At 37.9% G+C, this 12,787-nt stretch overlaps 1 protein-coding gene across 1 annotated transcript; it reads right to left on the bottom strand.

Annotated features, from left to right (window-relative positions):
• Positions 1–7,183: 7,183 nt before the first annotated feature.
• LOC103714413 (uncharacterized) lies at positions 7,184–10,042 on the bottom strand. Its single transcript, XM_008801650.6, has 2 exons — positions 9,889–10,042; positions 7,184–9,032 (listed from the first exon to the last, which is right to left on the bottom strand). Exon 2 carries the CDS (start codon positions 8,978–8,980, stop codon positions 7,385–7,387), a length of 1,596 nt encoding a protein of 531 aa, XP_008799872.4. The 5' UTR covers positions 8,981–9,032; positions 9,889–10,042; the 3' UTR covers positions 7,184–7,384.
• Between the last annotated feature and the right edge of the window lie 2,745 nt (positions 10,043–12,787).

The raw sequence follows: 12,787 nt of genomic DNA, 5'->3' as shown, positions 1-12,787 counted from the left end.
TCTGATACTATGGACCCCCTCATCATGACCGTATACTTATAGTGCAATACATGAGACCAACTACCTACCAAATCTGGCCGTCCCACTCCCATACTTGAGCAGGTCCAAGAGAATTTATGATATCGTAATCACAATCGCAACCATGTTTTCATTAAGTGTAAAATATAAATTAAGACACTTCAAACATCAACTTAACTTGAACAAATCATATCTTAATCACAATTGCAACCATGTTTTCATTACACTAAGTGTAAAACATAAATTAAGACACTTCAAACATCAACTTAACTTGAACAAATCATATCTTAATCACAATCGCAACCATGTTTCCGTCACTCTTAAGTGGAAAACATCAACTTAACTTGAACAACTATATTCTAACTGTTATTTTATTTCTCCTGTTCTGTTGATGCAATCACCTTACCGATAATAACTTAACATAACAGGAAATGGGAAGATGAAATCATCGAACATAATCTATAACATTCGACCATGAAAATAAAGGGGAAAGCAACTGTGAATTCCGATGTGGAACGAACAGTTACGAAATGTACCTTGATACCTAACTTAAGAAACAAAATTGCTAATTAGTAATTAGCATGTCAGAATTCGATGGATATATCATTAGTATAAGAACTATTATTAATCATCTAGTACCATACAAGCTTGATGTCCGTAAGATCTAAGGCTTCATTTCACGTGTCATCTTTGTTACCTATATATAATATAATTGCCATATAGTATCTTCAATTTTTATATGAACTTATTTATAATGGCCACAACTCTAAGATACTTAACGACCAACAAAAGGCAGGCCCTACAATCATGCAACTATAAGAACTTCAGCTTCAAGATTTGGAAACCTCATACATCACCAACAATTGAAACATAGAACCGCACAATACATGTACATTGTGTCGTAATTTCTTACTGTAAAGCTTCACATGAACGTTGTTTGCACAAGAAGAGCCTCATGCATCATGAGAGAACTTTTGATGCTTCTACACCACTCAGGTGTCATTTTAGTTTAAATAATGGCCTCCATTACTGCAATGAGTGATGAAGCCTTTTCCTTTCTCTTGTATTTTTCCTTCCTTTCAGTGGGAAGGAACGTGGGCCTGTCTTTGCCTTGAAGCTATTGTTTCCCCAGAAATACTCCAATTGGAGAACTGAAATAATTGTTCTATTGTCCTCACAGTAAGTGTGTGCTTGAAATATCTAGCAAAATGTGTATGCTTGTATGCTTGTAAGTATGTGTGTGTGTGTGTCTATATATATGTATGTGTATATATACATAATATACATGTATATCTCTATATTATATATATCAAAATGATGCAAATAATCGACGCATGCAATGCTTGAATTGATATTAGAAAAAGGATTTTTGAGGGCTTGCAATGAGTGAGAGTTGGACCGATGAGTTTTTAATTAGGTCACACTAGGCGTGGGAAATGGTGGCCTACCATGACAATGCCAATTTATAACTTATAAGGTGGTGGAAGTCACGGTTTAATCTCCTAACTGGCACCAACATGCATTATTTTGCAGGGCTACTTAGTTGCTCATTCCTAGAAGTCTGACCCTTGGGTGAAGATGATTAAAATTCATGCCATTCTAAATGTTATCATCAAAAGATTGAAACAAGTATGCTGCAGGATCAGATCCAATAGCCAATTAACAATGATAGAAATTATATAATGGACCAAACATGGTCCACGGTGACAAGGAGAAATAGATGATGATTGTACCTTTTCAAAGAAGTGCCAAAAAAAAAAGAGTGAAAGCCCAAATGAGAACATCAATATCCTAATAGAAACGAAGTGTAAGCTCCAGTGATTGTAAAATTGACAGGCATTTCATAGTATACTTTAGATTATGTGTATTGTAGTGCATTTATATATGTATTTTTAACAACTGCATCCAACTGCACCACCAATTTAGCTGAAGTCAATTGAAAAGTGGATTCTACAGTGTTGTGTGTAACAGAAGATCATAATAGAAATACTTTTAGCATTTAAAATGCTTGTAAATGCGCGGAGGGATGATGGAGTAGAGTTTGAGTTGGGAATTCCATTTGAGGAGGGATGGAGAAAGAGCAGTTCTAGAGGGGCTCGGTCAACCTTGAAGGTCCTTGCACTCGCTACAAGTGATACAACTGAGCGAGCTCTATAATTTGCAAGTGGTATGTTCTGCTGAAGCATGTCAGTTACTAACAACACGTCGTTGATAGAGCGGTTTATACCTCAAGACTAAATTAGGAGTGTAAGGATTCATATGGGTGAGTTTAGTTCATATGGGTTATGCACTCGATAGATCTTAGGTACTTATACAGAACTAAAAAATCCAAATAATATCTTCCAGCTAACCTTTTAGATGAGGTCCTAAATTGTTGCAAATGGTATCAAAACGGACTTGGCCCATGGTGATCCGATTGGCGAGAAGAAAGATTTTCTTCAATCTGCTCAACTCGAATATCTTAAAAGAAAACTAGAAGAAGATAGAGAAATTTCGAAAGTAGGACTTTAAGTTCTCTTTTCTTTCATTAATCATTTAAAAAATGAGGTACATAGCCTCTATTTATAATGTGAGGTCCGCTCTAACACAATTTAGATCGGATTCCTCTTTATAATCCTGGTATGACTTCTCTTTCTTAAATAGACATATTTAAAAATATTGAGGAGGTAGATCTCGACTTTTACATTAACTTTGTCTTTTGTCGCTCCACCGAATTCTTATTGGATGAGAGTTATGCTCGGTCAAAATCTTACCCAAAAAGAAAACTTGCGGTTTGACCAACTCGTTTCGGAGCCTAAACAATAAAAATTTTAGCCTGATTCAATCTCCTAGGTTGGCCCAAAGTTGTAGATCTCGAAAAAATACCCAATTAAAAAAAAAAATCATCTCAATCGAGCACTGTATAACTAAATTATGGCCTCCTAAAGTTTGAGTTAATACTTGGCTTTCTGATGTGAAGGATCTCGCTTCTGAGCCCTGTCGAGCCCTGCTCGTAGTGGCCAAAATGGTCCACATTGAGTCTGATGATTCTCCTGAATTGCATGGCCTATGGGTACTAAGGGATATAGACCCATTGGGGTTGTCCATGAGTCGATCATGGTGCTTGTAATTGGATTTGAATGTATTTAAATTCTTAGCCTGGTGAGAATGCCAGAGCTTAAACGGAGGGAGTATATGAGGATTCGTACAGGCGTGTGTTTAATCTTACATCGGCTATGCACTAGGTAGATCTTAGCTACTTATACGGGACTAAGGAACCAAAAAAATACTTTCGGCCTAGCTTTTTGGGTGAGATCTTAGGTTATCACAAGAAGTAAGGAGAATAAACTTTTTTTTGCATTTGAGGTATGTTTAATAAGCTGTTGACCCCACCCAACTTTGCACTATTCAATTTAGATCATTAAATAGAGAAAGCACTTTATATTGTTCTGCAAATAGAATTATAACGTGCCGTTATCTTAGTTTTTATTTTTGAAAGCAATGCAAACTGTTGCTTTCTTTCTTGGAGCAATAAATCCTTTAAGTTCGTTACTAGAGAAAAATTCGGTTTGATAATATCAAAATCCAGAATTTGAGAAACATAATTAGTTTAAAGCCATTTATCCTATCGACATAGGTTTCGGACCAAATTTACTTTTTGGAGAACTTCTCAAACCCTAACTTAGCCCAAAAGGTAAATGTCTAAATGAACCAAAGGTAGTTAAAAAGTCTGAATGCACTAAGAAAACTTCCTGTCTTACTTGTTCTCCCTGCTTTTAGAAAGAGATACCTCCAGAAATAAGGTATATATTTCAAAACCCCTTTTTGTCTGAATATTCTCCATTTACATCAACCTCCTTCTCATCTCCCCTATATTGATCTGAAATGTTACTTTCTGGTACCAAACTTTCTTTAAATTAGCGTTTATTGATGTTATTAAAGCAGCTGGACTAAATACGAATTTTGACTTTCTTTAAGAAATACGGTGAACGTGCCACCATTGGTGCTCTCACCCCAGATCTCTTTCAAGTGGAAAGGGATACCAACCAGCTCAGCTAAGGCTGGTTATAACCAATGCTACCCTTTCGTTGCTGTGATTAGCACCTAAAAATTTCTTAGCAGCTTTTTAAGATTCTAAAGTACGATATGCAGGGAATAAATAGCAAGGTTGTCATTTTGAAATCTAATCAGGTCATAGAATGTTTATCCAATTGTCCTATATTCTATCAAGTTGATGGCATCTTGAAAAGGAGAAAAGAAAGAGGGGCAAAAAGGAACTCAGAGCCCAAATAATTTGTAGTGTTTAGCTTCACGTTTTGAGAGTCTCTAGAAATTTTTTAACTTGTCCTGGCCAGCTAAAACAAGGCAATCAATGACCCAGTTGCAGCTTAGACATTGTCATAAAGTATCACTTCACATTCATTTTACCTAGATCATCTGGCTCTGAGGAAGCTTGATCTTAAAAGTTTGGAGGGATGTAAACACCATCTAAATAAGAAGAAAAAAGTATTCAGAGGTCTATCTAATTATACATTTTTAAATGAGCAAAAATTGTGAAGTGGTCAAGGTTTGCTCAAGAACTTTGGGGATGTCAGCATTGTAAACCAGAGGTGGAGGCTGCATGAATCCAGATCTGATAATTTTGTGTGAAGTGGGCGATCAATATCACCAAATAAACCCGAATTTAACGTTCTGAACCCTAGCTTATTATTCTGTAGTAGCTATACAACATACCCGAAACCTTCAGCCTATGAGCTTATGACCAAATAATTGGGTTCCCTTTTGCTTTATCGCTTGAACTCTGGGCAGAGTACGTGTCACACACACACAGATATATCCTTGCACCCGGTTAGATGCTTATTTACATCAAGACATCCTTCCCTCAGAGCATTCAAATGATTAAAGAAGAAAAAGGAACAAGGCGTAGGTATTGAGATATGCAATACATTAGACTAGATATATGTGATAGGCAATTAAGCTCACCATTTTGAGAACCATTAAAAGAATTGTAATAACCAAGGACTGAACCCAAAAAAACTAATCAGAAGATGTTATTTGGATTTCCTGACCCACTATAAATATCCAAAATCTATTCAATATATAGCCGATATGGAACTAAACAAAAACTTCTAAGATCCTCGTATACTTCTATTTAATCCCTAACATCCTCACCAGATTAAGGGTCAACCAAACACAAATACCATAATCAGCTTATGGTTAACCCAAATAAGCCTGTGCTGCAGTTTTCCTTAATCTAGGTGGATTATGGGCTCGATCCGCTCTAATACTATTGGTAATAATCCATGACCTCACCCAAAAAAACTAGCTAAGATGCTATTCGAATTTTTTGGTCCTGTATAAATATCGAAGATCTATCTAATACATAGTCGATGTGGGACTAAACATACGCCCCCATGGATCTTCATAGGAATAATTTATTTTTGCCTCCTATTATAGATTATTAGTTTCATAACTCATCATTTTAGGTTTTATTCCAACCTCTCAATGTTTTCTTTGATGGACAACCTTCTGATGCTCCCTCCCACAATTCATACCTCAGATAAGATCTCTCTGCCACGGTAATTGCCCTTGAGGTCATATAGCAGATTAACTAGATATTAAACCTGTAAATTGGTTTGCATAAATTCTCTATGGGATTCAAGGGATCTGGTTTGCACATTGGTACTCTAAATTGATTCAGCATGTCACATGCCGAATTCTTTCCCTCCCCTCAAGGGATGGAATTATGTTACTTATGTATCACACAGGCCACTGAATTTACTATTCTTTATATGTATTTCTAACATTTATTTTATGAGGGACGGAGGCAATTGTGTGGTGAGTGGTCATAGTAATTTAAAAGCCTTTAGAAAACATATATATATATATATATATATATATATATATATATATATATATATATATATATATATATATTTAAAACATACATATAAATAGATGAAAAACACTAAATGACATGATCAGATTCATATTTCATAATAAAACTATTTTCATCAAAACATTCATGAAACTATTTTTCATAATAAAGCATGATTTTCATAACACATATGCTGATCCATAATTTTCAGAAAAGCATGATATTTTCACGAGCAAATTTTATGCACAAAAAAAATATGATTATGTAAAAAATAATAAGGAGTGTAAGATCTACTTACCTCTTTTATCTTAGACTGTCAGACTTCACTAGGCAACTCTACTAGACCTATTTAAAATATTAACAACAAAATTAATGTCTAATTGATAATTTTAATAAAATAATACGAGAAGATTTGATCGGGCATACGATGGTTTCATGTGGGTCAGGTTTAGACAATTCGCTCAATGAATCAGACTCAATTAGGGCCAAAATTAATTAAAATGGTTTATCAATGAAGGTTGTAGGGACATTTAACAGGGCCAAAGCGATTAGTCGAGTAGGCAGCTCGGGCACCAGAGTGGATAGGGCCTTTTATAGAGGTTAACTCGGGTTCGTAGAATTGGTCAACAAGGGATGGTTCTCTTGGATACCTCAGTGAACTCGGATCCCAGCTCGCTCGCCGATGGCTGAGGGTCTGGCTCCGACCATGAACCAATATGGAGAAGCGGCCGATGGCTTCGGCGATGAATGCCGCCGACGAGCATTGCCAAAAAAAAAGGAAAAAGAGGCAAAATGAGGGATCCTTATCCAGTCGTCTTTTGGTCTATTTCGTGGCAAACAGCTATTACTTCGGGTTATGAGAGGAAGAACAAGGAATGGGGAAGAGGATCGGAGCATTACCTTGGCTCGGTCGGCGTCGTCGACCCTAATTTCCGGCGAGCATAGTGACTAGGAATCGGCGGCATTAGAAGAAGAAAGAGGAAAAAAGTGGCGACGGTGGTCGGCGATCGTTGGTGATGTTTGAAGGAGAGTTGGGAGGGCTGTATATAGTAGTGGAGGCTAGGCTTATCCTAGCCTTTGATGGAGTTCATGGTGGAGAAGGACTCTTCCTCCTTCTCCGCCATGATCTACCAGGGCATTGCTCTGTTTCTAACTAAAACAGGCCTTCATGCCACTATTTTGGCACCAGGCCAGGCCAACAAGCCGGCCCAGTAAGGCTGGGCCTTACACAACCAAATTGCTAAGGTTATATGCATTTCCCAGTTACAATCTTCCACCCCAATATTAAATCAGCTTATGTTTCCATCCTATACTGATAAGAAAAGAATTTTCTTATGAATAATAAGTACAAAGAAAGATCATCAAACTCTTTAGGCTCTTAATTAAGAATCTCTAACACAAGCGAAGTGTCCTATCTGATGAAGGAAGCCTATGGACGGCCACCCCCTCTTCTTTCTGACCCATCAACCACTCAGAGACCTATCTCAGCTCTTGTGCATCTGGTTATCTTCAAGTTGAAACCCCTGTGTTGGTGGTGATTGCCGAATCATCAGGAGTACAGTCTGCTGCTATTCCATTAGAATCTGGTTTGCTGTTCTCATCTTTAGCTGGGCTAGAGTTGCTCAGAATTGGGTGGCTGGGTGCAACCAATGGCCCCAGTCCACCTTCTCGTGGCAGCGGCTGCAACCCCGGGCAGCTCTCCTCCTCCATTTCTTTTCGATGGAAGCTGTCTTCCTCGATGTCATAGAAATTCGCCGTCCGCACCTCCTGAGCTAGAGAGCATGACCAGCAGAAGAGCCACCGCATGAAATCAGTCACGTTTGGGTAACCACAACAGAAGGGATTCCCAGGAAGTTTGAACCTTTTCCTCATCCGAGTCCTCCAAAAGCCTCCATAGAGTAAGCCGAGAAAACAGAGCACGCCGCCTGTGATCCTCATCATGTCTCTGATCACATCGTCCTCGATGTTGAGGGCCGACACGTAGAACACCCAGAAAGGAGCAAGGCAGAGCAGCATAAATGTGACGATGTGAACGTACATATTGCCGAAGCCGAGCCTTTCCATGTTCCACCCAAAGACACAGAAGGTGCAGAAGAACGAGAGGTAGGCCACAGTGAGATCATCCCAGCAATCAAAGAGCCCTCCTACCCACTCTGGGCTCGTCACCACTACCCTTCTGGAATACTGCTTCAGCTCACTTGCTTCTGGTTTAGAAGCCATGGCTACTTCGCGCTGCGACTCTTCATCTGTCTCGGATTCATACTTCCTCCCCAGGGGGCTGTAGACAACGTAGAGACCGGCGATGACTGGTGCTGCAATCCCAAGGCCCATTAAGAGGTTCACCGCCCAGTCTGGTCGCGTCTTTCTGGTGTAAACCCAGTAGAGAGCACACATGGCATACTGACATAAACAAGTGATGTGGAGAAGGACGACGACGAGCATCATTTGAGCCCGTTCATAACGCCGGCGAGCTCCCGTCTTGCAGTAAACCTGCCTTAGCTCCACGGTGTCGCTCGATCTCCATTTGCATAGGAGTACCAGGTGGTGGAACAATTTTGGGTGCTCATAGAGACACAAGATGGTGAAGAGAGCATTGAGGATTTGGTTAGTAATCTCCGTCCACCTCTTTCTTTGGGAGCTGTTCGGTATCGCACCGTTGAGGAGCCCGGTCATGAGGAGGAAGAGCATGATGATTCCCGCAGCGACGAAGAAGAGCCAGACAAGAAGAGCCATATGCATGGGATGCTTTGCCCAGTTCTTGCTGTACCTGAGCAAGGCCGCCCAGTTGATCTTCCTGACGAACCGAACATGGAAGTGTCGCCATCTACCGCCGGGAGCAGGATCAGGTGGTGAAGAGCCGTCCCTTTGGTTTCCCTTTCGCTTCAGAAAGGTGAAAGGAGACGACCTACCAATGGAGCCAAATTTGGAGAACCATTCGTTGGATGGACGGGCTTTTAAGAAGTCCAGAAATCTTTTCTTGCGGGTTCTCTGATCCAGAAGTTCCTTTTCAACAGTTGGGACGCAAACAGGGATGTGATCCCTTCTGCCCTTTCCAAGTGCTGCCTGGATCTCATCTTTCTTCTCACCGTTTTCGTCGGAATCCATTCTTTTTTGTATCTATGTAGAACGAAGGGACTCCAATATTTATGCCAGTTACCTGTAAAAACTCAGCGTCAGATTCCAAAAGCCCAATTGAGAAGCCACTTTATCTTTATTAACACTCATTTAAACGATGAATTATATTTGGATGGATGTCAATTGTGGTTTCATATTTTATCACATCAAAAGATCACCTTCTCTTTCACCTTGTGGTTTGTTACTAAAACCTTTTTCTCTGTCATAATATTTTTTTCTCTTATCATGATTTTGTCCTTCTCTCTTTTTTTCTTTTTTTTTTTTGCTGAAAACGGGTATTTCATACAATACGTGTACGAATACATCCAAGAAATTTTGTCCTTCTCTTCGTCCTCTCTCTCCTACTAGTTCCTTTTCTGTCCTGCTCATCCATCTGTTTCCAAATGCCTTAAGTTCTTTTCTTTTTTGTGTGAAACTGATGCCGGCGTCATTTCTTCTCTTCCATAATGATTTTATAAGGCTATCCTAAGAAAAATCAATACCTAATTGTAGAATTTTTTAACACATAAGTGCGCAAAATCTTCAAAACTATCACTCCATTCCCAAGCCATGATCTTTCTGTACAGATCAATTAATTGACATGCCATTAGGATTTATAGAACTATGAGTTACAAAGAGCATATACCTCCTCCCTACGCAGCAAAAAATATCCTAAGAAAAGAATAATACGACATCATATTTGATCAAGAAAGCACAGAATCAAGAAGAAAAGCAGATTTATTCTTTTAAGACCGAAAAACTACAACACAAACGATCACAGTGTCAAATTCAATTTCAGAAAGTATGATTTTTTTTTCTAAACACAAGCTTTTAAATTCCTTATCGATACATCTATCAAATGAACATGATACAGAAGAAGTAAAGGCCAGCAATAGTACCTCTGGCCAAGCGGAGAGAGCAAGCAGGAGGAGAAGATGACTAGAAACGCATGCTCCTGATCCCTCCTTTCCCAGACTAAAGAGACCTGGAAAAGCTTAAGGAGCACTTTCGGCATGCAATGCCTTTTTCCCACTATATATAAAGAAAGAGAAAAAATAAATGATAAGGACCAATAGAGGTGACCTTTCTGCTCTTAGAGTTAACTAAATTTATTATTGCCTCTCCTCAAGGCTTTATAGTCAATGGTCTCCTTGGAGATATCCGATTAAAAAAAAGAAATTTATAGTCAATGGCAGCAACTTCCCATTAACTGTATTAAAAGCTTGAGGAATTTGGGAGGGGAGGATGAAGAGGTCAGAGAAGGGCGGCAAGAGATGGTGAGAGAGGGAGCGGGGACTGTAGATTTTCAAACGTTTAACGGTCGACGGAAACGGGCGGAAGCTGGTCGACTTCCAGGGAGGACTGCTGACCAAATCACCCACACGCACAAGGTATCCTGTCGTGCTGGAGCTGGCGGACCACGCCATAATTACCGAACTACCCCCCGACTCGCGTGATTTGCGAGTCCAATTGATGAGGTGCGTCTTTGAATTCAGTGCGTCCTTTAAGATCTTTGCGCGGATTGCGGCTACCGGATGATTGATAAATTTACCCCACTTTTTTCATTATGTTATTGCGTCGGGTCCAGAAGTCACAGGTTCACACCTTCGGTTTGCACGTTTGTTTTGACGAATTACTTAGCGACAATTACGCGTACACGTGCATACACAAATAGACACGCATCCAAACTCTCTCCTTTTATTTCCAGGTTGATGGAAAGATAACAGTATTTAAGTGTTTACAGGGAAATGAGGTATTTTCTTTGAAACAAGATGTGTTTCATAAATGAGTTTGAAATTTGTATTAAGTGGACGATGAGTTCCATGTTATATGCTAACAATCTTAATTACAAAATTTATGACACAAGAGCCCTCGAGTTGTCTGATTGTACTAAAAATATTTGTAACTTGGACAATGAAACAAATCTATACTGCACTTTGTGTTCTGTAACATGCTGAGAACAAACTTTTGTTAAAAGTGAATTTATATATTTGAATCATTATTAGTGGCGCAAATACTCTGCTTGGAAACATGTTATGTGTTTAAGTAGAAAAATTTTATTTATAGTCAACTTTCAAGATTTTCACTTTTGCAAAATTGTCCTGGATGAAAAATTAATAAAAATGGATTAGCAATGTTCCTGGCAAACCATATGATTGCCTAACTAACTAATTATTTTTTTCACTTCTCTTCTATTTTATATGTCTAAAATGGAGATTTAATTTGTACAAAACTCTCCATTCACCATATCAATATTCGTAACAATAATGTCTACATTAATATGCTGATTATCATTAATGTTCATTGCTTAATATGCAACAAAAACTTAGCACTTGAAATCTTCTATTTGTTATAATTTGTTATATTATTATATTATGTTTTAAGAACATGTAGAAAAAGAAGAAAAAACGTATCTCTTAGATCACATGCGATCGGTATTAATGATACTAGTATCAATGAGAGGAGTTTCTACATAAAAATTGTACAGTTTTTCATTCGACAAATGGATGATATCAATATTAATGATAAAAGTATCTTCTTATTAACCCAATTCATCTATTATATGTATACATACATAATAAAATAAAGGCTTAACTTATATCATATAAACTCCGTATTAATAATGCTAACACTATTCATTGCTTAATATGCAATAACTATTAATGACATCGATATTCATGTACTCATCCATCATTAAAGTTTATTGTTTAATTTGCAATAAAAATTTAATTATTAATTTTTTTATTTATTATAATCTATTATATTGTTATATTATATTTTTTTTAAAAAAAATTGCAAGCCTCTTTACTTGACACGGTTAGGGAACAAATCTCCTTTCTTGTGGAAAACCGGACGTTGTTCTCACAAGGGACACTCGGAGGAAATTCAGAGGATGCTTCGAAAGCAAGGTGAAAGTAGGGACCGGACATCCATACACGCAAGGAAGAAATAGATTATTGCATGTTTCCTTCGTAATCTCAACCAATACAAAAGATTTCGACCCCTCTTTCTTCAGAGATTACAACCTGCTATCGATGTTCTCGCCTTCCACCCTCTTCCTTAAACTATTCTTTTGTCTTTTTAGAACCTGGTTTCCAGTCAAGCCTGAGATATGTAACAAAAATATTAATGATGACGGTGTTATTAATAAAAGTTTCTGCATGGAGGTCTTGTTTGTCCAATATAGATATCCGTATTAGGATGTCGGCCATCATTGAAGCTCACTATTTGATGGTGTTGTGCTAAACCATCATTAAAATTTATTATTTAATATGCAACAAAAATTTAATCATTAAAACTTTCTATTTATTATAAGTTAATACATTGTTATATTGTAAAGGAGACAAAAATATACCCACACTTCACGGATATTAATAGTTTGTTACATTATTATTTTTTAATAAAAATATAGTTTGTTACAATATTGCATTTCAAAAATAGTTAAAAAAAGTTACAGAAGGGTATCTATTGCAGATTATATATGCTAGTTTCATATCATATATCATCTTACTAAATCAAACCACACACTACTAATCTATAACATTTTCTTGCCAATATATAGGATCTATCCTCTTTACATCAAATGAACTTCATGGAGAACTAGAAAAATATTTGGCCGCAAAGCCTGCCCACACGAGTCCAAACATGACTACATTCACGCTGACCAGCTGGCGAGCTCTTCTTGGCCAATTGAAGAACAATTTTCCGGCCATTACATGGAACTGGTCATTACCAATAAAAGAAGATGGAACCGGTCCAATATTGGGCGATTTCCCGTGGACTTTCCAAAATCAGTAT

This window comes from Phoenix dactylifera, chromosome 8 (assembly GCF_051530095.1).
Source record: "Phoenix dactylifera cultivar Ajwa chromosome 8, Ajwa_hap1_PhDact_Kaust_v1.1, whole genome shotgun sequence".
Lineage (NCBI taxonomy): Eukaryota > Viridiplantae > Streptophyta > Magnoliopsida > Arecales > Arecaceae > Phoenix > Phoenix dactylifera.
Note: the sequence above shows the minus strand (reverse complement) of the source record. Positions and strands in the feature narration are given on the sequence as shown.

Coding starts and splice junctions, on each gene's coding strand:
- LOC103714413 (XM_008801650.6), bottom strand. CDS start 8,980: ATGGATTCCGACGAAAACGGTGAGAAGAAAGATGAGATCCAGGCAGCA.